General features: G+C 46.3%; 1 protein-coding gene across 2 annotated transcripts in view; it reads left to right on the forward strand.

The window, feature by feature from the left end:
• Nucleotides 1-27,872, forward strand: part of wdpcp (WD repeat containing planar cell polarity effector) — a 210,731-nt gene that overhangs the window by 165,577 nt on the left and 17,282 nt on the right. For both annotated transcript variants that reach the window (XM_082964933.1, XM_082964934.1), the window contains exons 12-13: nucleotides 6,579-6,642; nucleotides 13,390-13,488. In XM_082964933.1, the coding sequence (XP_082821059.1) occupies nucleotides 6,579-6,642; nucleotides 13,390-13,488 (163 nt within the window). The remainder of the gene's footprint in view (nucleotides 1-6,578; nucleotides 6,643-13,389; nucleotides 13,489-27,872) is intronic.

Below are 27,872 nucleotides of genomic sequence, written 5' to 3' on the forward strand. Positions count from 1 at the left end.
ATTAGTTAATAAAGTAAGTAGCCAACAGCACTGAGTCGATCAATTCAGAATGAAAGACATTTGTTTGGTAATGATGATAACGATGTGTTCTCTTGCTCTCACACACACACACACACACACACACACACACACACACACACACACACACACACACACACACACAGATAATTGAAAAGAGGGTCTCTCCCCATTTCTAGAGATTAGAGTTGGGAGGCTGAGTATCTACCCAGTACAATACTCCCTAACTTCTCCAGGCCAGAACCAACATGAAACAAACAAACTCAACCAAAGAGAAGCGTTTTCATTTGATGTTGAAGAAGGGATGAATGCAGGTGGGTGATAAGGGAGAGAGAAAAGGAGGGATGCCAGAGAAGGCTCTGCTTGCCAAAGAACACTGTGGGCCACTGTAGTGATGGCAGGTTTTACAACAAGAACACTGTGGACCACTGTAGTGATGGAAGGTTTTACAACAAGAACACTGTGGGCCACTGTAGTGATGGCAGGTTTTACAACAAGAACACTGTGGGCCACTGTAGTGATGGCAGGTTTTACAACAAGAACACTGTGGACCACTGTAGTGATGGCAGGTTTTACAACAAGAACACTGTGGACCACTGTAGTGATGGCAGGTTTTACAACAAGAACACTGTGGACCACTGTAGTGATGGCAGGTTTTATAGCAAGAACACTGGACCACTGAAATGATGGCAGGTTTTCCAGCAAGAACACTGGACCGCTGTAGTGATGGCAGGTTTTACAGCAAGAACACTGTGGACCACTGTAGTGATGGCAGGTTTTCCAGCAAGAACACTGTGGACCACTGTAGTGATGGCAGGTTTTACAGTAAGAACACTGGACCACTGTAGTGATGGAAGGTTTTACAGCAAGAACACTGGACCACTGTAGTGATGGAAGGTTTTACAACAAGAACACTGGACCACTGTAGTGATGGAAGGTTTTACAGCAAGAACACTGGACCACTGTAGTGACACTGGACCACTGTTCTGCCTGCGGCTATGGAACCCTGACCTGTTCACCGGACGTGCTTGTTGCACCCTCGACAACTACTATGATTATTATTATTTGACCATGCTGGTCATTTATGAACATTTTAACATCTTGACCATGTTCTGTTATAATATCCACCCGGCACAGCCAGAAGAGGACTGGCCACCCCTCATAGCCTGGTTCCTCTCTAGGTTTCTTCCTAGGTTTTTGGCCTTTCTAGGGAGTTTTTCCTAGGGAGTTTTTCCTAGCCACCGTGCTTCTTTCACATGCATTGCTTGCTGTTTGGGGTTTTAGGCTGGGTTTCTGTACAGCACTTTGAGATATCAGCTGATGTACGAAGGGCTATATAAATAACTTTGATTTGATTTGATGGAAGGTTTTACAGCAAGAACACTGGACCACTGTAGTGATGGAAGGTTTTACAGCAAGAACACTGGACCACTATAGTGATGGAAGGTTTTACAGCAAGAACACTGGACCACTGTAGTGATGGAAGGTTTTACAGCAAGAACACTGGACCACTATAGTGATGGAAGGTTTTACAGCAAGAACACTGGACCACTGTAGTGATGGAAGGTTTTACAGCAAGAACACTGGACCACTGTAGTGATGGAAGGTTTTACAGCAAGAACACTGGACCACTGTAGTGATGGAAGGTTTTACAGCAAGAACACTGGACCACTGTAGTGATGGAAGGTTTTACAGCAAGAACACTGGACCACCGTAGTGATGGAAGGTTTTACAGCAAGAACACTGGACCACCGTAGTGATGGAAGGTTTTACATAGAGTAACTCATGTAGTACCTCTATAACTGATCCAGTAAAACACAATTACTGGATTAATTTTGTTGATGTACAGTCGGAAGTTTACACTTAGATTGGAGTCATTAAAACTAGTTTTTCAATCACTCCACAAATGTCTTGTTAACAAACTGTAGTTTTGGCAAGTCGGTTAGGACATCTACTTTGTGCATGACACAAGTAATTTTTCCAACAATTGTTTACAGACAGATTATTTCACTTATGATTCAATGTATCACAATTCCAGTGTGTCAGGATTTTACATACACTAAGTTGACTGTGCCTTTAAACAGCTTGGAAAATTCCAGAAAATTATGTCATGGCTTTAGAAGCTTCTGATAGGCTAACTGGAGTCAATTGGAGGTGTACCTGTGGATGTATTTCAAGGCCTACCTTCAAACTCAGTGCCTCTTTGCTTGACATCATGGGGATATCAAAAGAAATCAGCCAAGACCTCAGAAACATTTTTGTAGACCTCCACAAGTCTGGTTGATTCATCCTTGGGAGCAATTTCCAAATGCCTGAAGGTACCACGTTCACCTGTACAAACAATTGTACGCAAGTATAAACACCATGGGACCACGCAGCCATCATACCGCTCAGGAAGGAGACGTGTTCTGTCTCCTAGAGATTAATGTACTTTGGTGCAAAAAGTGCAAATCAATCCCAGAACAACAGCAAAGGACCTTGTGAAGATGCTGGAGGAAACAGCTACAAAAGTATCTATATCCACAGTAAAACGAGTCCTATATCGACATAACCTGAAAGGCCGCTCAGCAAGGAAGAAGCCACTGCTCCAAAACCGCCATAAAAAAGGCAGTTTGCAACTGTTACAGTTTGCAACTGCACATGGGGACAAAGATCGTATTTTTTGGAGAAATGTCCTCTGGTCTGATGAAACAAAAATACCATCATTATGTTTGGAGGAAAAAAGGGAGGCTTGTAAGCCGAAGAACACCATCCCAGTGGCAGCATCATGTTGTGGGGGTGCTTTGCTGCAGAAGGGACTGGTGCACTTCACAAAATAGATGGCTAATTGAGTGTATGTAATACTAATTGAGTGTATGTAAACTTCTGACCCACTTGGAATGTGATGAAAGTAATTAAAGCTGAAATAAATCATTCTCTCTACTACTATTCTGACATTTCACATTCTTAAAATGAACTGACCTAAGACAGGGAATTTTTACTCTGATTCTGTAACGGCTGTCTTCAGGAAAGGACCAAAATGCAGCAGAGTTAGTATTCATCCTTAGAGTTTTAATTCAAATAAACAAGAGAACACTACAAAATGAACAAAACGACAGCAAACAGTCCTGTGAGGAAAATACTCAAACAGAAACAATTACCCACAAAACCCAAAGGAAAAACATGCTCCTTATGTGTGACTCCCAATCAGCAGCAACGAGCTTCAGCTGTGCCTGATTGGGAGCCACACACATGGCCCAAAACAAAGAAATACCAAAACATAGAAGAAGGAACATAGAACGCCCACCCAATGTAACACCCTGGCCTAACCAAAATAAAGAACAAAAAACCCCTCTCTATGGCCAGGGCGTTACAGTACCCCCCCCCCCCAAAGGTGCGGACTCCGGCCGCAAAACCTGACTCTGAAGGGGAGGGTCCGGGTGGGCCTTCTTACGGCGGCGGCTCAGGTGCGGGACGTGGCCTCTGCTCCACCCTTGACGTCGCCCTCTTATGTGGTGCACCTGGCCGCGCCGAAGGTCTGGTGGGCGACGCTGACTGCGCCCGGCTGGCGACCGGCGATGGTTACGCCCGGCTGGCGGGCGACCCTGGTTGCGCCCGGCTGGCGGGCGGCGATGGCTGCGCCCGGCTGGCGGGCGGCCCTGGCGGCGCCCGGCTGGCGGGCGACCCTGGCGGCGCCCGGCTGGCGGGCGACCCTGGCGGCGCCCGGCTGGCGGGCGACCCTGGCTGCGCCCGGCTGGCGGGCGACCCTGGCGGCGCCCGGCTGGCGGGCGTCCCTGGCGGCTCCGACGGCACTGACCCAGGATTCACCAGGCTGGGGAGACATGATGGATGCCTGGCCCTGGGCACAGGCACAGGACTCACCAGGCTGGGGAGACAGGACAGAGGCCTGGCCCTAGGCGTAGGCACAGGACTCACCGGGCTGGCGGGCGTCCCTGGCCACTCTGGCAGTTCAGGGCAGTCTGGCCACTCTGGCAGTTCAGGGCAGTCTGGCCACTCTGGCAGTTCAGGGCAGTCTGGCCACTCTGGCAGTTCAGGGCAGTCTGGCCACTCTGGCAGTTCAGGGCAGTCTGGCCACTCCGGCAGTTCAGGGCAGTCTGGCCACTCCGGCAGTTCAGGGCAGTCTGGCCACTCCGGCAGTTCAGGGCAGTCTGGCCACTCCGGCAGTTCAGGGCAGTCTGGCCACTCCGGCAGTTCAGGGCAGTCTGGCCACTCCGGCAGTTCAGGGCAGTCTGGCCACTCCGGCAGTTCAGGGCAGTCTGGCCACTCCGGCAGTTCAGCGCAGTCTGACCTCTCTGACGACTGTTGACTGGCGGGCAGCTCTGACGACTGTTGACTGGCGGGCAGCTCTGACGACTGTTGACTGGCGGGCAGCTCTGACGACTGTTGACTGGCGGGCAGCTCTGGACAGGTGAGACCCACTGGAGGCCTATTCCTGGGAGGTGGCACAGGACGGACCAGGATGGGGAGACCCACTGGAGGCCTGGTCCGAGGAGGAGAACAGGATAAACCGGGCTGTGGGGGAGCACTGGAGTTCTGGTACGGACACTCTTTACCCATACTCCAGGCTGAATGCCCACTTTGGCCCGGCACGGGCGGAGAGCAGGCATTGGGCGAACTGGACCCTCCCTGCGCTCTGGAGACACAGTGCGCAACGCCGGCGCAGGATAACCGGGACCGAGGAGGCGCACTGGAGACCAGACGCGCTGAGCTGGCACCATCCGCCCTGGCTCGGTGCCTGCACTCGCATGGCACTTGCGGGGGGCTGGTATGTAGCGCACCGGGCTTTGAACGCGCACTGGGGACACCGTGCGCTCCACAGCATAACACGGTGTCTTACCAGTACCACGCTGCTTCCGGTAAGCACGGGGAGTTGGCTTAGGTCTACCACCTGACTCCGCCAATCTCCCCGTGTGCCCCCCCCCAAAAAAATTGTGGGGCTGCCTCCCGTGTCCGTTGCGCTCCCTTGCCTCGTACCAGCGCCTCTCAGCTCTCGCCGCCTCGATCTCCCACTGCGGGCGGCGTTACTCCCCAGCTTGAGCCCATGGTTCACCTTCGTCCAGTAATTCCTCCCATCTCCAGGAATCCTGAACGATCCTCTCCATGTTCTCCAAAGTCCATGAGTCCTTCTCCTGGTGCCTCTCCTTCCTCTGCTGCTTGGTCCGTTTTCGGTGGGTAATTCTGTAACGGCTGTCTTCAGGAAAGGACCAAAATGCAGCAGAGTTAGTATTCATCCTTAGAGTTTTAATTCAAATAAACAAGAGAACACTACAAAATGAACAAAACGACAGCAAACAGTCCTGTGAGGAAAATACTCAAACAGAAACAATTACCCACAAAACCCAAAGGAAAAACATGCTCCTTATGTGTGACTCCCAATCAGCAGCAACGAGCTTCAGCTGTGCCTGATTGGGAGCCACACACATGGCCCAAAACAAAGAAATACCAAAACATAGAAAAAGGAACATAGAACGCCCACCCAATGTAACACCCTGGCCTAACCAAAATAAAGAACAAAAAACCCCTCTCTATGGCCAGGGCGTTACAGATTAAATGTCAGGAATTGTGAAAAACTGAGTTTAAATGTATTTGGCTAAGGTGTATGTAAACTTCCGACTTCAACTGTATATATACAAATTATTTTTGTTGGTGTATATATACATATTACTGGGTTAATTCTGTTGGTGTATATATACAGTATATACTCATTACTGGGGCGGCAGGTAGCCTAGTGGTTAGAGCGTTGGACCAGTAACCAGCAGGTAGCCTAGTGGTTAGAGCGTTGGGCCAGTAACCAGCAGGTAGCCTAGTGGTTAGAGCGTTGGGCCAGTAACCAGCAGGTAGCGTAACCAGCAGGTAGCCTAGTGGTTAGAGAGTTGGGCCAGTAACCAGCAGGTAGCCTAGTGGTTAGAGAGTTGGACCAGTAACCAGCAGGTAGCCTAGTGGTTAGAGTGTTGGACCAGTAACCAGCAGGTAGCCTAGTGGTTAGAGTGTTGGACCAGTAACCAGCAGGTAGCCTAGTGGTTAGAGAGTTGGACCAGTAACCAGCAGGTTGCCTAGTGGTTAGAGTGTTGGACCAGTAACCAGCAGGTAGCCTAGTGGTTAGAGAGTTGGGCCAGTAACCAGCAGGTAGCCTAGTGGTTAGAGAGTTGGGCCAGTAACCAGCAGGTAGCCTAGTGGTTAGAGCGTTGGACCAGTAACCAGCAGGTAGCCTAGTGGTTAGAGCGTTGGGCCAGTAACCGAAAGGTTACAAGATCGAATCCCCGAGCTGACAAGGTAAAAATCTGTCGTTCTGCCCCTGAACAAGGCAGTTAACCCACTGTTCCTAGGCTGTCATTGTAAATAATAATTTGTTCTTAACTGACTTGCCTAGTTAAATAAAGGTTGCATTTAAAATACAAAAATATATAATTACTGTGTTAATTTTGTTGGTGTGTGCATCTTCATAGACTTTTTAACTGTCTGTACAGAAAATCTCTAACACTTACCTCAGCCTGCAGGTATAATGCTTTTTAATGTGTTAATGTCTTATAATACAGTTTATAATCATGTTATGTCTGTAGACACCAGCGCTTTGAGAAGGCTTTCCTGCTGGCGGTTGACATTGGAGCTAGAGACCTGTTTATGGTGAGTCTCTCTTTTCCTCCTCTCCCCTCTCTCTCTCTCTCTCTCGTTCTTTTGTTCCTCTTCTCTCTCCTCTCCACTCTTCTCCGTACCTCTCTCCTCTACTCTTGTCTCCTCCTCTCCTTTTGTCTTCTCTCGTCTTCTCTCTGTCTCTCTGTCATGGTGAGTAGCAGGTGGAGGGGCCTTGTGACCTGAACACTTTTCTTCCCTCTCCTCCTCTCACCTCTCTTCTTCTCGCTTGCTCTTTCTTTCGCTCTACGCTGAAGCGGTCTTGTATGTCTGACCCCCTTCTTTGTGGGGGCCCCCTTTTGCTTCACCCTCCATGCTTCAACAACCCCCCCCAAGCCATTTAATGTTCACGCTTTGCACCTCCTCTCTCACCTCCTCCCCCCTACTCCCATCACACTGATAGCAATGGTTCCAACTCACTCGCCACTAAGTAGAGCCGCTGAGAAGCCGAATTGAAAAGGTGGAGCCGAGGCTATGGACCTTGAAAGAACACAGAGAGAGAGAGGAGTGAGGCAAGAGAGAAGGAGAGAGGAGAGACAGAAGGAGAGAGGAGGGGGTGGAGGTAAAGGACTGCTCCAGAAACAGAGATAAAGAGTGGGGAGAGGAACAGAAAGGAGACCTCTGTCACCTAGGAGACATGCCAGAGAAAGGAGACCTCCTCTGTCACCTAGGAGACATGCCAGAGAAAGGAGACCTCCTCTGTCACCTAGGAGACATGCCAGAGAAAGGAGACCTCCTCTGTCACCTAGGAGACATGCCAGAGAAAGGAGACCTCCTCTGTCACCTAGGAGACATGCCAGAGAAAGGAGACCTCCTCTGTCACCTAGGAGACATGCCAGAGAAAGGAGACCTCCTCTGTCACCTAGGAGACATGCCAGAGAAAGGAGACCTCCTCTGTCACCTAGGAGACATGCCAGAGAAAGGAGACCTCCTCTGTCACCTAGGAGACATGCCAGAGAAAGGAGACCTCCTCTGTCACCTAGGAGACATGCCAGAGAAAGGAGACCTCCTCTGTCACCTAGGAGACATGCCAGAGAAAGGAGACCTCCTCTGTGACCTAGGAGACATGCCAGAGAAAGGAGACCTCCTCTGTCACCTAGGAGACATGCCAGAGAAAGGAGACCTCCTCTGTCACCTAGGAGACATGCCAGAGAAAGGAGACCTCCTCTGTCACCTAGGAGACATGCCAGAGAAAGGAGACCTCCTCTGTCACCTAGGAGACATGCCAGAGAAAGGAGACCTCCTCTGTCACCTAGGAGACATGCCAGAGAAAGGAGGGAAGAAAAAGAAAAGAACCCAAAGGAAGAAAGTGACACATGTCTCCTTTTTGGAACAACAAAGAGAGCAGGGAACGAAACAGAAAGAGAGAGGTAGGGAGATGGGGGGAAAGAGAGGGAGGGCAGGAGAGAGGAGGGCAGTGGCGTTTAGCCCTGCTAGTCCTCTAATTAGGGCCTAAGTTAACCTGTCTAACTGGCTGATTGGGACAGGGAGGGGTGAAGGGTAGGGGTGAATAGGAGGCAGAACCCCATTGTGTCACCATCTGATGTTTGATCTCAACCCCATCAATGTTTGTCGGGCGAACAAAACTAATGGAACCCCCGCTCTCACACACAAACTGACAGATGCCACACACACACACACACACACACACACACACACACACACACACACACACACACACACACACACACACACACACACACACACACACACACACACACACACACCCTGCAGAAATGCTCAGTGTGATTCCTCACCTCCTCTCTCTCCAGCTCCATTGTTTTCGAACTAACAATAGAAGTCCTCCAACCCTGGAAAAGAGGCCTTTTGTAAAACAAAACACTTTGGTGTGGGGCTAAATTGGAGAGGGACTAGGGGTGGGAGTTGGGTAAGAGGGGGGGGTGTGTGTGTGTGTGTGTGTGTGTGTGTGGTGTGTGTGTGTGTGTGTGTGTGTGTGTGTGTGTGTGTGTGTGTGTGTGTGTGTGTGTGTGTGTGTGTGTGTGTGTGTGTGTGTGTGTGTGTGTGTGTGTGGGGCAGGGGGAAGGAGGGTTCTCGTTAGCAGGAGTGCTTTGCATAATGGAGACGTTCTATAGTCCCCTAATTACAACCCTTTGATAACGAGACGATAATGTGACCAATCAGGTCAGTCCTTCCGTCGTCATCAAGCCTCTTTTCTGATCTGACGGTTAATTAATGAATTAAGGAAGTAAATGTGATGTGTGATATCTGAATCAGATGTAGAGGCTTTGTTCCTTAATGGGGCTCCTTTTGTTAGATATGGTGGGAGTTAGGAAACACACACACACACACACACACACACACACACACACTTCCTCTCTCTCTCTCACACACACACACACACACACACACTTCCTCTCTCTCTCTCCCCCCCCCCCCCCCCCCCCCCCCCCTCACACACACACACACACCCCCCCCACACACACACACACACACACCCCCCCCCACACACACACACACACACACACACACACACACACACACACACACACACACACACACACACACACACACTTCCTCTCTCTCTCGCTCTCTCTCTCTCTCTCTCTCTCTCTCTCTCATACACACACACACACACTTCCCCTCTCTCTCTCTCTCTCTCTCCACACACACACACACACACACACACACACACACACACACACACACACACACACACACACACACACACACACACACTTCCTCTCTCTCTCCCACACACACACACACACTTCCACTCTCTCACACACTTCCTTTCTCTCTCTCTCTCTCACTCACTCACTCACTCACACACACTCACACACACACACTTTCACAGAGTATGGCTCATGGTAGTAGGGATCACACTTCTCAAGCAGTAAGCTCATTGTTGTACTCAGATGGCTAATTAGCATTATTAAAATCTTAAGTCCTCAACGAACGCCTATCAGATTGAAGTGTTAGTTAAACACAGTTACGGATTACAGCTGTGTGTGTGTGCAACTGTGATGTCAGTGTTTTACACACAAAAGTACAATGTTTGCATTTGTCCATGAGTAAATCATGTTGAGGTTACTCAAATATCAGTCAATATCACTCTCTCTGTGTGGTGTGTGTGTGTGTGTGTGTGTGTGTGTGTGTGTGTGTGTGTGTGTGTGTGTGTGTGTGTGTGTGTGTGTGTGTGTGTGTGTGTGTGTGTGTGTGTGTGTGTATTGACTTGTCTCTAAGCTAAGCCTGTGTGTACCAGTCTGTCTGCTGTACTTCACTGTTATCATGCTTGCTGTATTCATGTGGCTGTAACCCAAACATCAGTGGATATCGTCAGTCACTGGGCTCTTTACAGCTCTCCTCCAAAACAATACCCAAACACCAGGCCCCTTTATCTGTAGGCTAACCAAACGGCGCCCCATTCCCTATGTAGTGCGCTACTTTTGACCAAGGCCCTATACGGATACCCATGCTACTACATAGGGAATAGGGTGGTTTCGGGGACGCGGGCTAGCCGTGGCGCCTGAAAACTCTAAAGCTCGTATTTAAATAAGATTAGTGGCGGTCCTGTGTCGGGGTGAGTCTCTGGGAATAAGACCTGCAGCTAATATCTGATGGTGGCTCTGGTTCTCCCTACAAGGGAGAGAGGGAGAGAGGGAGGGAGGGAGGGAGAGAGGGAGAGAGGGAGAGAGAGGGAGAGAGAGAGGGAGAGAGATGGGCAGGGAAGGAGGGAGAGAGGGAGGAGAGAGATGGGCAGGGAAGGAGGGAGGGAGGAGAGTGATGGGCAGGGAAGGAGGGAGGGAGGAGAGAGATGAGGGAGGGAGGAGAGAGATGGGGGAGGGAAGGGGGAGGGAGGAGAGAGAGGGAGGGAGATGGGCAGGGAAGGAGGGAGATGAAGGAGGGAGGGAGGAGAGAGATGGGGAGGGAAGGAGGGAGGGAGGAGAGAGATGGGGGAGGGATGGAGAGGGGGGGAGTGTGAGAGGGTCGGAGGGAAGTGGGAGGGAGGGAGAGATAGATTTAGACAGTATTATGAGCTGCTGTTAAGCTGATATAAACCGTCCTGACATCCTGGGATTTAGTTATTCTCTCTCTCTCTCTCTCTCTCTCTCTCTCTCTCTCTCTCTCTCTCTCTCTCTCTCTCTCTCCTGCTCTGTTTGTTCTCCATTAGGAAGCTGTGTCACACATATCTAATTGAAGCCTGTTCCTCATTCAGCAGCTGCTGAATTTAGTCTTGTTGAGGGTCATCCTGAGAGCTCATTCATTAATTACACTCCTTTAGAGTTAGTTTGTAGAAACGACAGCGTTATTATCCAATCTGTCGCTCATTCAAAATGTTCCAATTGGGATCTCATACCCCCCCTCATCGCCTCTCTCTCCATTTTGTTCTCTTTCTTCCCTCCACAAACCTCCATTTCTCTCTCCCTCTCTTCTCCTTGAACCTATGATCATCCTCTCATCCCCTGTTTCTGTCTCTCGGAGCACAAAAGGAGGATGAGGGTGACGATCAGGCTCTCAGGGTCTAGGGGTGTATAGTATAGAGACAGACAGACAGACAGACAGACAGACAGACAGACAGACAGACAGACAGACAGACAGACAGACAGACAGACAGACAGACAGACAGACAGACAGACAGACAGACAGACAGACAGACAGACAGACAGACAGGCTCTCAGGGTCTAGGGGTCTAGGGGTGTATAGGGACAGACAGACAGGCTCAGCTTGGGGCTAGCAGGTGTTTAGCATTAGCCACTTGAAATTATAGATTTGGCAAGTTCAATGTATCACAATTCCAGTGGGTCAGAAGTTTACATACACTAAGTTGACTGTGCCTTTAAACAGCTTGGAAAATTCCAGAAAACTATGTCATGGCTTTAGAAGCTTCTGATAGGCTAATTGGAATTATTGGAGTCAATTGGAGGTGTACCTGTGAATGTATTTCAAGGCCTACCTTCAAACTCAGTGCCTCTTTGCTTGATATCATGGGGAAATCAAAAGAAATCAGCCAAGACCTCAGAAAAAAAATTGTAGACTTCCACAAGTCTGGTTCATTCTTGGGAGCAATTTCCAAATGCCTGAAGGTACCACGTTCATCTGTACAAACAATAGTACGCAAGTATAAACACCATGGGACCACGCAGCCGTCATACCGCTCAGGAAGGAGACGCGTTCTGTCTCCTAGAGATGAAAATGCTTTGGTGCGAAAAGTGCAAATCAATCCCAGAACAACAGCAAAGGACCTTGTGAAGATGCTGGAGAAAATAGGTACAAAAGTATCTATATCCACAGTAAAACGAGTCATATATCGACATAACCATAAGCCACTGCTCCAAAACCGCCATAAAAAGCCAGACTACAAGTTTGCAACTGCACATGGGGACAAAGATCGTACTTTTTGGAGAAATGTCCTCTGGTCTGATGAAACAAAAATAGAACCGCTTGGCCGTAATGACCATCATTATGTTTGGAGGAAAAAGGGGGAAGCTTGCAAGCCGAAGAACACCATCCCAACCGTGAAGGACTGGTGGACTTCACAAAATAGATGGCATCATGAGGAAGGACAATTATGTGGACATATTGAAGCAACATCTCAAGACATCAGTCAGCAAGTTAAAGCTTGGTAGCAAATGGGTCTTCCAAATGGACAATGACCCCAAGCATACTTCCAAAGTTATGGCTTAAGGACAACAAAGTCAATGTTTTGGAGTGGCCATCATAAAGCCCTGACCTCAATCCCATAGGGCCCTGGTCAAATATAGTAAATATGGTGCTGTATGGGATGCAGCTCAGCTCTGAGCCAGGCCCGGGGGAGGGTTAGAGAGGGCTAGGAGGGTTAGAGAGGGGTCGAGAGGGGTAAGGAGGGTTAAAGAGGGTTAAAGAGGGGTCAGGAGGGGTCGGAGGGTTAGAGAGGGGTCAGGAGGGTTAGAGAGGGGTCAGGAGGGGTTGGAGGGTTAGAGATTGGTAAGGAGGGGTAGGAGGGTTAGAGAGGGGTAGGAAGGTTAGAGAGGGGTAGGAGGGGTAGAGAGGGGGTCGGAGCGGTAGAGGGGGTCGAGAGGAGAGTTATGAGCCTCAACTGAATGACCCTCCAACCGTATTTACTAACAGTATTGTCCTCTTTAGTGAGATGAGGCTGACAGAAAGGACACACACTGAGTCTCCATGTTGTCTTGCTCTGATACTGTAATAAGCTTGGATGGATTTTATTTTCTCCCTAACAGAGAAATACTACACTTTCTGAAAGGTGAACCTTCACTTGTCGCATCTCGCCGTGTCTCCTCCGACTTTTAAAAACATGGCAGGCGCGGAGATAACATCCCTTCCCCCAAGTTCAAACCCAAACCGGCGAGAGCAATGGTTTGAAACCGTCAGAGGGGCTGCATTTCATATTTCATAATTTCATCCAACCGCTCTCTCTCTCTCTCTCTCTCTCTCTCTCTTCCTCTCTCTCCCTCTCTCTCTCTTCCTCTCTCTCTCTCTCTTTCTCTCTCTCTCTCTCTGTCTCTCTCTGTCTCTCTCTCTCTCTCTCTCTCTCTCTCTCTCTCTCCTTGATGTCAAACTTCAAACACGTCATTTTATCTGTTTCTCCCCTTCTTCCTCACTGATGATTTTTTTTCAAAACACTCTCCTCCCCTCCCTCTCTCCTCCCCTCCCTCCCTCCTCCCCTCCCTCTCTCCTCCCCTCCCTCTCTCCTCCCCTCCCTCTCTCATTGTCATTGGAGCCTAGATTCATTTTAGATAAAAAAATAAATGTGGTTTTATTTCCTGTTTACCTTCAAAGGATCTCCATTATGTGGCGTGTGATAAGGGAGAGGTGGTTCTGGCAGAAGTGGCCCAGAGGAAGGCTAATGAAATCCATGCTGAAGAAGGCGTAAGAACGGTAAGAAAATGTATCAAATCTGGATCCAATAAATGAAAGAAAAGAGGAGAATGAACCAAATGTAATGGAGACACCACTGTAGACACTGCTTGTCTTTATAATGGAGACACCACTGTAGACACCGCTTGTCTTTATAATGGAGACACCACTGTAGACACCGCTTGTCTTTATAATGTAGACACCGCTTGTCTTTATAATGGAGACACCACTGTAGACACCGCTTGTCTTTATAATGGAGACACCACTGTAGACACCGCTTGTCTTTATAATGGAGACACCACTGTAGACACCGCTTGTCTTTATAATGGAGACACCACTGTAGACACCGCTTGTCTTTATAATGGAGACACCACTGTAGACACCGCTTGTCTTTATAATGGACAGCACTGTAGACACCGCTTGTCTTTTATAATGGAGACACCACTGTAGACACCGCTTGTCTTTATAATGGAGACACCACTGTAGACACCGCTTGTCTTTATAATGGAGACACCACTGTAGACACCGCTTGTCTTTTATAATGGAGACACCACTGTAGACACCGCTTGTCTTTATAATGGAGACACCACTGTAGACACCGCTTGTCTTTATAATGGACACCACTGTAGACACCGCTTGTCTTTTATAATGGAGACACCACTGTAGACACCGCTTGTCTTTATAATGGAGACACCACTGTAGACACCGCTTGTCTTTATAATGGACACCACTGTAGACACCGCTTGTCTTTTATAATGGAGACACAGCTGTAGACACCGCTTGTCTTTTGTATTGGAGACACCACTTTAGACACCGCTTGTCTTTATAATGGAGGACCACTGTAGACACCGCTTGTCTTTTGTAAGAAATATGGGATTTACATTTTAAGATTACATTTAGGCTCACTTAATACCTGGTATTATAAGTGGTTAATGGTGTTTGGTTCTGGAAAAACTACTGTATCTTTATCAAATGAAAGACGGATGTAATGGAGTAGGATACTGTTGGTAACGCTGTCTGTTGTAGATCACATCAGGTAGGTAAATGACGGATGTAATGGAGTAGGATACTGTTGGTAACGCTGTCTGTTGTAGATCACATCAGGTAGGTAAATGACGGATGTAATGGAGTAGGATACTGTTGGTACCGCTGTCTGTTGTAGATCACATCAGGTAGGTAAATGACGGATGTAATGGAGTAGGATACTGTTGGTAACGCTGTCTGTTGTAGATCACATCAGGTAGGTAAATGACGGATGTAATGGAGTAGGATACTGTTGGTAACGCTGTCTGTTGTAGATCACATCAGGTAGGTAAATGACGGATGTAATGGAGTAGGATACTGTTGGTAACGCTGTCTGTTGTAGATCACATCAGGTAGGTAAATGACGGATGTAATGGAGTAAATCAAATCAAATCAAATCACATTTATTTTTATATAGCCCTTCGTACATCAGCTGATATCTCAAAGTGCTGTACAGAAACCCAGCCTAAAACCCCAAACAGCAAGCAAAGCATGTGAAAGAATCACGGTGGCTAGGAAAAACTCCCTAGGAAAAACTCCCTAGAAAGGCCAAAAACCTAGGAAGAAACCTAGAGAGGAACCAGGCTATGAGGGGTGGCTAGTCCTCTTCTGGCTGTGCAGGGTGGATATTATAACAGAACATGGTCAAGATGTTAAAATGTTAAAATGTTCATAAATGACCAGCATGGTCAAATAATAATAATCATAGTAGTTGTCGAGGGTGCAACAAGCACGTCCGGTGAACAGGTCAGGGTTCCATAGCCGCAGGCAGAACAGTTGAAACTGGAGCAGCAGCACGGCCAGGTGGACTGGGGACAGCAAGGAGTCATCATACCAGGTAGTCCTGAGGCATGGTCCTAGGGCTCAGATCCTCCGAGAGAAAGACAGAAAGAGAGAAAGAGAGAATTAGAGAGAGCATATTTAAATTCACACAGGACACCGGATAAGACAAGAGAAATACTCCAGATGTAACAGACTGACCCTAGCCCCCCGACACATAAACTACTGCAGCATAAATACTGGAGGCTGAGATAGGAGGGATCAGAAGACACTGTGGCCCCATCCGATGATACCCCCGGACAGGGCCAAACAGGCAGGATATAACCCCACCCACTTTGCCAAAGCACAGCCCCCACACCACTAGAGGGATGTCTCCAACCACCAACTTACCGTCCTAAGACAAGGCCGAGTATAGCCCACAACGATCTCCGCCATGGCACAACCCAAGGGGGGGCGCCAACCCAGACAGGAAGACCCAGACAGGAAGACCACGTCAGTTATCCTACTCCATTACATCCGTCATTTACCTACCTGATGGGATCTACAACAGACAGCATTACCAACAGTATCCTACTCCATTACATCCGTCATTACCCACTCAAGTGACGCACCCCTCCCATGGACGGCATGGAAGAACACCAGTAAGCCAGTGAGCCAGACAGCGTTACCAACAGTAGGATACTGTTGGTAACGCTGTCTGTTGTAGATCACATCAGGTAGGTAAATGACGGATGTAATGGAGTAGGATACTGTTGGTAATGCTGTCTGTTGTAGATCCCATCAGGTAGGTAAATGACGGATGTAATGGAGTAGGATACTGTTGGTAACGCTGTCTGTTGTAGATCCCATCAGGTAGGTAAATGACGGATGTAATGGAGTAGGATACTGTTGGTAACGCTGTCTGTTGTAGATCACATCAGGTAGGTAAATGACGGATGTAATGGAGTAGGCTACTGTTGGTAACGCTGTCTGTTGTAGATCACATCAGGTAGGTAAATGACGGATGTAATGGAGTAGGATACTGTTGGTAACGCTGTCTGTTGTAGATCACATCAGGTAGGTAAATGACGGATGTAATGGAGTAGGATACTGTTGGTACCGCTGTCTGTTGTAGATCACATCAGGTAGGTAAATGACGGATGTAATGGAGTAGGATACTGTTGGTAACGCTGTCTGTTGTAGATCACATCAGGTAGGTAAATGACGGATGTAATGGAGTAGGATACTGTTGGTAACACTGTCTGTTGTAGATCACATCAGGTAGGGTGAAAGACGGATGTAATGGAGTAGGATACTGTTGGTAACGCTGTCTGTTGTAGATCCCATCAGGTAGGTAAATGACGGATGTAATGGAGTAGGATACTGTTGGTAACGCTGTCTGTTGTAGATCCCATCAGGTAGGTAAATGACGGATGTAATGGAGTAGGATACTGTTGGTAACGCTGTCTGTTGTAGATCACATCAGGTAGGTAAATGACGGATGTAATGGAGTAGGATACTGTTGGTAACGCTGTCTGTTGTAGATCACATCAGGTAGGTAAATGACGGATGTAATGGAGTAGGATACTGTTGGTAACGCTGTCTGTTGTAGATCACATCAGGTAGGTAAATGACGGATGTAATGGAGTAGGATACTGTTGGTAACGCTGTCTGTTGTAGATCACATCAGGTAGGTAAATGACGGATGTAATGGAGTAGGATACTGTTAGTAACGCTGTCTGTTGTAGATCACATCAGGTAGGTAAATGACGGATGTAATGGAGTAGGATACTGTTGGTAACGCTGTCTGTTGTAGATCACATCAGGTAGGGTGAAAGACGGATGTAATGGAGTAGGATACTGTTGGTAACGCTGTCTGTTGTAGATCACATCAGGTAGGGTGAAAGACAGATGAGGAATCTGTATGAAATTAAAGAAACCAAATGTTATGACGATATGTTTTTCTGTAGCCTAAACATCCCTTTACTGTTGTACTATGGGATTTCAACTCAAATTGAAGCTCACTGGCCCTGGTATTAAAAATAGGCTTAACAAGGTTTTACATTTTGAAATGGGGTTTGGTGCTTAAAACGACCCTAAATCATTATTGATTATTAGTCCAACCTGGAGAATTGAATAATGTTTTTTATTTATTTGTATCACTGATCGTGTTAATGTAACATCACCATCATCCTAAGAATACCTGAAATGTCACTTTAAAGTGTGTCAGCCTGTATTACAGTCTCCCTGGTGCTTCTGCTGCTGGAAAACTCCACAATGTGTTTATAGTGTGTCAGCCTGTATTACAGTCTCCCTGGTGCTTCTGCTGCTGGAAAACTCCACAATGTGTTTAAAGTGTGTCAGCCTGTATTACAGTCTCCCTGGTGCTTCTGCTGCTGGAAAACTCCACAATGTGTTTATAGTGTGTCAGCCTGTATTACAGTCTCCCTGGTGCTTCTGCTGCTGGAAAACTCCACAATGTGTTTATAGTGTGTCAGCCTGTATTACAGTCTCCCTGGTGCTTCTGCTGCTGGAAAACTCCACAATGTGTTTATAGTGTGTCAGCCTGTATTACAGTCTCCCTGGTGCTTCTGCTGCTGGAAAACTCCACAATGTGTTTATAGTGTGTCAGCCTGTATTACAGTCTCCCTGGTGCTTCTGCTGCTGGAAAACTCGTTTATAGTGTGTCAGCCTGTATTACAGTCTCCCTGGTGCTTCTGCTGCTGGAAAACTCCACAATGTGTTTATAGTGTGTCAGCCTGTATTACAGTCTCCCTGGTGCTTCTGCTGCTGGAAAACTCCACAATGTGTTTATAGTGTGTCAGCCTGTATTACAGTCTCCCTGGTGCTTCTGCTGCTGGAAAACTCCACAATGTGTTTATAGTGTGTCAGCCTGTATTACAGTCTCCCTGGTGCTTCTGCTGCTGGAAAACTCCACAATGTGTTTATAGTGTGTCAGCCTGTATTACAGTCTCCCTGGTGCTTCTGCTGCTGGAAAACTCCACAATGTGTTTAAGGTGTGTTTTGGTGCTGAAAACGGCATCAAATCTTGGTTTAATTATGGGTCTAAACCGAGTTATTCCAGAATGTGTTTAAAGTGTGTTTTGGTGGTTCCTGGGGGGGAGGAAAGATGTTGAAGGGCCAGTTTTCTCAACTCCAGGTTGCTGCCTTGCCCTGTGACACACACTCAGCACATACCAGAGGGGATCAGTCTGGGCTGTTGAACACACACACACACACAACACACAACACACAACACACACACACACACACACACACACACACACACACACACACACACACACACACACACACACACACACACACACACACACACACACACACACACACACACACACACACACACAGACAGACAGACAGACAGACACACACAGACACACGCAGGGAGAGAAATGTTAACCCACACGCAGACATTTCCAGGGCCCAGGGCTGTGTAAGAAACATTAAAATGAGAAGCAAGCCAACATGTTAGAGTCCTTCACCATCGCTTAAAACACACCGCAAGGTGTGTGTGCTCATAGACAAGCAAATGAGGCCATCAAGGTATTTAACTCCACACAAGGAGGTCAAAACCTGAGGCTGTGTGTTTTAGTGTGTGTGTGAGATTTAGAATGTATACATGCGGTGTGATCCGAACACACACACACACACACACACTCCCGCCCTCCTCTTAAGCCCTCTTAATTATGTCCTCCATGATTTCCCTGTTTCACCTGGAGCGCATCCTACCCTTGGACAGTGCCACTTGAGAGACGGAGGGAGAGAGGGAGGGAGAGAGGAGAGGAGAGGGGGATGGGGAGGAGGGAAATGAATTAAAGGAGAAGCACTTTACTGATGTTAATGTTTCAAATGTTGCCAATTAGATGGGATTGTGTGGGTCTCTCTCTCTTCATCCCTCTCTTTCTCCTATCCTCTCTCCTGTCTTTCTCTCTCTCCATCTTTCCATCTCTCTCTCTCCCACTGCCTCTCACTCTTTCCTCCTATCGTTCTCTCTCTCTCCTTCCCTCTCTCTCTTTCTCTCTCTCTCTCCTTCCCTCTCTTTCTTTCTCTCTTTCTTTCCCTTTCTATCTTTCTCTTGGGGGAGACTGTCCTTCCACCCAGGCTTGTCTTCAACGCACCACTGCCTCAATGGGTGTGTGTGTGTGTGTGTGTGTGTGTGTGTGTGTGTGTGTGTGTGTGTGTGTGTGTGTGTGTGTGTGTGTGTGTGTGTGTGTGTGTGTGTGTGTGTGTGTGTGTGTGTGTGTGTGTGTGTGTGTGTGTGTGTGTGTGTGTGTGTGTGTGTCAGGGTTATTGACAGAGCATATTAACAGAGCAGTGTCCCGAGGGATGTGTGTGTGTCAGGGTTATTGTGGATCACACACATAAATAGCCACAAGCAGACAGAGCATATTAACAGAGGTAAGAAACACAATGGTCCGATCAATGTGTGTGTCCTGGAGATCACACACTTCTGTATCTTAACGGAGCATGGAACCCTGGTCATTAATACACAATGAATATCTAGCTGGTGTCCAGACAGACCACACTCTGGTTCTAATGAACATAACTGGTGTCCAGACAGACCACACTCTGGTTCTAATGAACATAACTGGTGTCCAGACAGACCACACTCTGGTTCTAATGAACAGAACTGGTGTCCAGACAGACCAGGCTCTGGTTCTAATGAACATAACTGGTGTCCAGACAGACCACACTCTGGTTCTAATGAACAGAACTGGTGTCCAGACAGACCAGGCTCTGGTTCTAATGAACATAACTGGTGTCCAGACAGACCACACTCTGGTTCTAATGAACAGAACTGGTGTCCAGACAGACCAGGCTCTGGTTCTAATGAACATAACTGGTGTCCAGACAGACCACACTCTGGTTCTAATGAACATAACTGGTGTCCAGACAGACCACACTCTGGTTCTAATGAACATAACTGGTGTCCAGACAGACCAGGCTCTGGTTCTAATGAACATAACTGGTGTCCAGACAGACCACACTCTGGTTCTAATGAACAGAACTGGTGTCCAGACAGACCAGGCTCTGGTTCTAATGAACATAACTGGTGTCCAGACAGACCAGACTCTGGTTCTAATGAACATAACTGGTGTCCAGACAGACCAGGCTCTGGTTCTAATGAACAGAACTGGTGTCCAGACAGACCAGGCTCTGGTTCTAATGAACAGAACTGGTGTCCAGACAGACCAGGCTCTGGTTCTAATGAACATAACTGGTGTCCAGACAGACCACACTCTGGTTCTAATGAACATAACTGGTGTCCAGACAGACCAGGCTCTGGTTCTAATGAACATAACTGGTGTCCAGACAGACCACACTCTGGTTCTAATGAACATAACTGGTGTCCAGACAGACCAGGCTCTGGTTCCAATGAACAGAACTGGTGTCCAGACAGACCAGGCTCTGGTTCCAATGAACAGAACTGGTGTCCAGACAGACCAGGCTCTGGTTCTAATGAACAGAACTGGTGTCCAGACAGACCACACTCTGGTTCTAATGAACAGAACTGGTGTCCAGACAGACCAGGCTCTGGTTCTAATGAACAGAACTGGTGTCCAGACAGACCACACTCTGGTTCTAATGAACAGAACTGGTGTCCAGACAGACCAGGCTCTGGTTCTAATGAACAGAACTGGTGTCCAGACAGACCAGGCTCTGGTTCTAATGAACAGAACTGGTGTCCAGACAGACCAGGCTCTGGTTCCAATGAACTGGTTCCTTTACACCCCAACACACCACAATACCCCTTGTCTGGCACACACACGTCTCACACTGTCAGACAGGCCTACACCTTCCAAGGACAGATAAACACACACACACACACACCAACTTACATAAACACACACACCAACTTACATAAACACACACACACACCAACTTACATAAACACACACACACACACACCAACTTACATAAACACACATAAACACACACACCAACTTACATAAACACACATAAACACACACACCAACTTACATAAACACACATAAACACACACACACACACCAACTTACATAAACACACACACACTTTCATGATCACACAAATGTAAACATGATGACAATCGTAGAAACACATCAAATATTGATATGCAGTGATGTAGTCAAGTCTCTAAACCTCCAATCCGAGAGTCCCAAGTCCCTAGTGTTCCAGTCCATGTCCTAGAGTCCCAAGTCCCTAGTGTTCCAGTCCATGTCCTAGAGTCCCAAGTCCCTAGTGTTCCAGTCCATGTCCTAGAGTCCCAAGTCCCTAGTGTTCCAGTCCATGTCCTAGAGTCCCAAGTCCCTAGTGTTCCAGTCCATGTCCGAGAGTCCCACGTCCCTAGTGTTCCAGTCCATGTCCTAGAGTCCCAAGTCCCTAGTGTTCCAGTCCATGTCCTAGAGTCCCAAGTCCCTAGTGTTCCAGTCCATGTCCTAGAGACCCAAGTCCCTAGTGTTCCAGTCCATGTCCTAGAGTCCCAAGTCCCTAGTGTTCCAGTCCATGTCCTAGAGTCCCAAGTCCCTAGTGTTCCAGTCCATGTCCTAGAGTCCCAAGTCCCTAGTGTTCCAGTCCATGTCCTAGAGTCCCAAGTCCCTAGTGTTCCAGTCCATGTCCTAGAGTCCCAAGTCCCTAGTGTTCCAGTCCATGTCCTAGAGTCCCAAGTCCCTAGTGTTCCAGTCCATGTCCGAGAGTCCCACGTCCCTAGTGTTCCAGTCCATGTCCTAGAGTCCCAAGTCCCTAGTGTTCCAGTCCATGTCCTAGAGTCCCAAGTCCCTAGTGTTCCAGTCCATGTCCTAGAGACCCAAGTCCCTAGTGTTCCAGTCCATGTCCTAGAGTCCCAAGTCCCTAGTGTTCCAGTCCATGTCCTAGAGTCCCAAGTCCCTAGTGTTCCAGTCCATGTCCTAGAGTCCCAAGTCCCTAGTGTTCCAGTCCATGTCCTAGAGTCCCAAGTCCCTAGTGTTCCAGTCCATGTCCTAGAGTCCCAAGTCCCTAGTGTTCCAGCCCATGTCCTAGAGTCCCAAGTCCCTAGTCTTCCAGTCCATGTCCTAGAGTCCCAAGTCCCTAGTGTTCCAGTCCATGTCCTAGAGTCCCAAGTCCCTAGTGTTCCAGTCCATGTCCTAGAGTCCCAATTCCCTAGTGTTCCAGTCCATGTCCTAGAGTCCCAAGTCCCTAGTGTTCCAGTCCATGTCCTAGAGTCCCAAGTCCCTAGTGTTCCAGTCCATGTCCTAGAGTCCCAAGTCCCTAGTGTTCCAGTCCATGTCCTAGAGTCCTAAGTCCCTAGTGTTCCAGTCCATGTCCTAGAGTCCCAAGTCCCTAGTGTTCCAGACCATGTCCTAGAGTCCCAAGTCCCTAGTGTTCCAGTCCATGTCCTAGAGTCCCAAGTCCCTAGTGTTCCAGTCCATGTCCTAGAGTCCCAAGTCCCTAGTGTTCCAGTCCATGTCCTAGAGACCCAAGTCCCTAGTGTTCCAGTCCATGTCCTAGAGTCCCAAGTCCCTAGTGTTCCAGTCCATGTCCTAGAGTCCCAAGTCCCTAGTGTTCCAGTCCATGTCCTAGAGTCCCAAGTCCCTAGTGTTCCAGTCCATGTCCTAGAGTCCCAAGTCCCTAGTGTTCCAGTCCATGTCCTAGAGTCCCAAGTCCCTAGTGTTCCAGTCCATGTCCTAGAGTCCCAAGTCCCTAGTGTTCCAGTCCATGTCCTAGAGTCCCAAGTCCCTAGTGTTCCAGTCCATGTCCTAGAGTCCCAAGTCCCTAGTGTTCCAGTCCATGTCCTAGAGTCCCAATTCCCTAGTGTTCCAGTCCATGTCCTAGAGTCCCAAGTCCCTAGTGTTCCAGTCCATGTCCTAGAGTCCCAAGTCCCTAGTGTTCCAGTCCATGTCCTAGAGTCCCAAGTCCCTAGTGTTCCAGTCCATGTCCTAGAGTCCCAAGTCCCTAGTGTTCCAGTCCATGTCCTAGAGTCCCAAGTCCCTAGTGTTCCAGACCATGTCCTAGAGTCCCAAGTCCCTAGTGTTCCAGTCCATGTCCTAGAGTCCCAAGTCCCTAGTGTTCCAGACCATGTCCTAGAGTCCCAAGTCCCTAGTGTTCCAGTCCATGTCCAAGAGTCCCAAGTCCCTAGTGTTCCAGTCCATGTCCTAGAGTCCCAAGTCCCTAGTGTTCCAGTCCATGTCCTAGAGTCCCAAGTCCCTAGTGTTCCAGTCCATGTCTGAGAGTCCCAAGTCCCTAGTGTTCCAGTCCATGTCCTAGAGTCCCAAGTCCCTAGTGTTCCAGTCCATGTCCTAGAGTCCCAAGTCCCTAGTGTTCCAGTCCATGTCCGAGAGTCCCAAGTCCCTAGTGTTCCAGTCCATGTCCGAGAGTCCCAAGTCCCTAGTGTTCCAGTCCATGTCCGAGAGTCCCAAGTCCCTAGTGTTCCAGTCCATGTCCGAGAGTCCCAAGTCCCTAGTGTTCCAGTCCATGTCCTAGAGTCCCAAGTCCCTAGTGTTCCAGTCCATGTCCTAGAGTCCCAAGTCCCTAGTGTTCCAGTCCATGTCCTAGAGTCCCAAGTCCCTAGTGTTCCAGTCCATGTCCTAGAGTCCCAAGTCCCTAGTGTTCCAGTCCATGTCCGAGAGTCCCAAGTCCCTAGTGTTCCAGTCCATGTCCGAGAGTCCCAAGTCCCTAGTGTTCCAGTCCATGTCCTAGAGTCCCAAGTCCCTAGTGTTCCAGTCCATGTGCTAGAGTCCCAAGTCCCTAGTGTTCCAGTCCATGTCCTAGAGTCCCAAGTCCCTAGTGTTCCAGTCCATGTCCGAGAGTCCCAAGTCCCTAGTGTTCCAGTCCATGTCCTAGAGTCCCAAGTCCCTAGTGTTCCAGTCCATGTCCTAGAGTCCCAAGTCCCTAGTGTTCCAGTCCAGGTCCCTAGTGTTCCAGTCCAAGTCTGAGTCCTATATACTGGAGTCCTAAGTCAAGTCACGAGGCCCTCGTTAGGCTAAAAACTACAGTCCAACAATGTTTTAAGCTACTTTTCATTATGTAGAGGCTCGCTGATTTACAGTGTTGCACGTTAGTAGAGCTAGCATAGCTAAAAGAACAATTCCTCTGCCACTAAATGGTGGACAAATATCATCATGAATCAATCTGTTATTTCCAGGATAATTTCACTGCAGGTAGAATTCTGTCAATCACCTGCCACAAAGATCACAGCAGGCAAAGTTCAGCTTGGAACGTTGACATGGTAAAAAGGAAAACCGTTCAAATTCTGTTATTGCATAAATTGTAGCAATTTGACTAAATGATCCCATTCTAGCCATACAATGGAGACTTGATTGTTGAATTTGTGTGAAGTGGTCCTGATCTTGTCAGTTTCCCTATAATCTTAATCAACAATATAGCCAAAGTTGAGCTTTTTTAGTATGCGCAACAAGCTGGGCATTGGGCCCCGAATGGGTGGAGAGATGAGCAGGTGCAAAACGGTTTGCCAAGGTGTACAACTAATGAATACACCCAAGGTTGTTTCATTGGTTGTAGTTTCTATTCATCCATAGCTCTATTCTTACCCTCTACCACTAAATGCTGGGCAAATATATATCATCATGAATCAATCTAATGTTCTTTCAGCATAATGTCACTGCAGGTAGAAATCATTCTCAGTAAATCACCTGCATTCGTATTCCACAAAGACCCACAGCATGTAAGGTTCTGCTTGGAGATACTGTTCAAATGACCTTTTAGTGAATAAATTGAATCAATTTGACTAAAATGACCCATTCTCTATGCATACAATGGAGAACTGATTGTTGAATATTTGTGAAGTAGTCCCGATACACATTTGTCTTGTGTACCTAACCTTATGGTTGACCTTAATGACATCTGTTATGTAGTCTATAATACACACTTAATGACATCTGTTATGTAGTCTATAATACACTCTTAATGACATCTGTTATATGGCTATAAAATAAAATAGCCTCCAACACTCTACTCAACAAGCTGGATGCAGTCTATCACAGTGCCATCCGTTTTGTCACCAAAGCCCCATACACTACCCTCCACTGCGACCTGTACACTCTCGTTGGCTGGCCCTCGCTTCATACTCGTCGCCAAACCCACTGGCTACAGGTCATCTACAAGACCCTGCTAGGTAAAGCCCCGCCTTATCTCAGCTCACTGGTCACCATAGCAGCACCCACTCGTAGCACGCGCTCCAGCAGGTATATCTCACTGGTCGCCCCCAAAGCCAATTCCTCTGGTCGTCTTTCCTTCCAGTTCTCTGCTGCCAATGACTGGAACGAACTACAAAAATCTCTGAAGCTGGAGACTCATATCTCCCTCACTAGCTTTAAGCACCAGCTGTCAGAGCAGCTCAGTGATCACTGCAGCTGTACATAGCCCATCTGTAAACAGCCCATCTATCTACCTACCTCATCCCCATACTGTATTTATTTATTTATCTTGCTCCTTTGCACCCCAGTATCTCTACTTGCACATTCATCTTCTGCACATCTACCATTCCAGTGTTTAATTGCTATATTGTAATTACTTCGCCACCATGGCCTATTTATTGCCTTAACTTACCTCATTTGCACTCACTGTATATAGACTTTGTTTTCTTTTGTTCTACTGTATTATTGACTGTATGTTTTGTTTATTCCATGTGTAACTGTGTTGTTATATGTGTTAAATTGCTATGCTTTATCTTGGCTAGGTCGCAGTTGTGAATGAGAACTTGTTCTCAACTGGCCTACCTGGTTAAATAAAGGTGAAATAATTTAAAAATATATATATATATAGTCTATAATACACTCTTAATGAAATCTGTTATGTAGTTGATAATACACTCTTAATGACATCTGTTATATAGTCTATAATATACTCTTAATGACATCTGTTATATAGTCTATAATACACTCTTAATGACATCTGTTATATAGTCTATAATACACTCTTAATGACATCTGTTATATAGTCTATAATACTCTTAATGAAATCTGTTATGTAGTCTATAATACACTCTTAATGACATCTGTTATATAGTCTATAATACACTCTTAATGACATCTGTTATATAGTCTATAATACACTCTTAATTACATCTGTTATATAGTCTATAATACACTCTTAATGACATCTGTTATATAGTCTATAATACACTCTTAATGACATCTGTTATATAGTCTATAATACACTCTTAATAACATCTGTTATATAGTCCTATAATACACTCTTAATGACATCTGTTATATAGTCTGTAATACACTCTTAATGACATCTGTTATATAGTCTATAATACACTCTTAATGACATCAGTTATATAGTCTATAATACACTCTTAATGACATCTGTTATATAGTCTATAATACACTCTTAATGAAATATGTTATATAGTCTATAATACACTCTTAATGACATCTGTTATATAGTCTATAATACACTCTTAATGACATCTGTTATATAGTTTGTAATACACTCTTAATTACATCTGTTATATAGTCTATAATACACTCTTAATGACATCTGTTATATAGTCTATAATACACTCTTAATGAAATATGTTATATAGTCTATAATACACTCTTAATAACATCGGTTATATAGTCTATAATACACTCTTAATGACATCTGTTATATAGTCTATAATACACTCTTAATGACATCTGTTATATAGTCTATAATACACTCTTAATGACATCTGGTATATAGTTTATAATACACTCTTAATGTTATATAGTTGATAATACACTCTTAATAACATCTGTTATATAGTCTATAATACACTCTTAATGACATCTGTTATATAGTCTGTAATACACTCTTAATGACATCTGTTATATAGTCTATAATACACTCTTAATGACATCTGTTATATAGTCTATAATACACTCTTAATGACATCTGGTATATAGTTTATAATACACTCTTAATGTTATATAGTTGATAATACACTCTTAATAACATCTGTTATATAGTCTATAATACACTCTTAATGACATCTGTTATATAGTCTGTAATACACTCTTAATGACATCTGTTATATAGTCTATAATACACTCTTAATGACATCTGTTATATAGTCTATAATACACTCTTAATGACATATGTTATATAGTCTATAATACACTCTTAATGACATCTGTTATATAGTCTGTAATACACTCTTAATTACATCTTTTATATAATCTATAATACACTCTTAATAACATCTGTTATATAGTCTATAATACACTCTTAATGACATCTGTTATATAGTCTATAATACACTCTTAATTACATCTGTTATATAGTCTATAATACACTCTTAATGACATATGTTATATAGTCTATAATACACTCTTAATGAAATATGTTATATAGTCTATAATACACTCTTAATAACATCTGTTATATAGTCTATAATACACTCCTAATGACATCTGTTATATAGTCTATAATACACTCTTAATGACATCTGTTATATAGTCAAAAATACACTCTTAATGAAATATGTTATATAGTCTATAATACACTCTTAATGACATCGGTTATATAGTCAAAAATACACTCTTAATGAAATATGTTATATAGTCTATAATACACTCTTAATGAAATATGTTATATAGTCTATAATACACTCTTAATAACATCTGTCTGTTATATAGTCTGTAATACACTCTTAA

Source organism: Salmo salar, chromosome 18 (assembly GCF_965601325.2).
Source record: "Salmo salar chromosome 18, fSalSal1, whole genome shotgun sequence".
Lineage (NCBI taxonomy): Eukaryota > Metazoa > Chordata > Actinopteri > Salmoniformes > Salmonidae > Salmo > Salmo salar.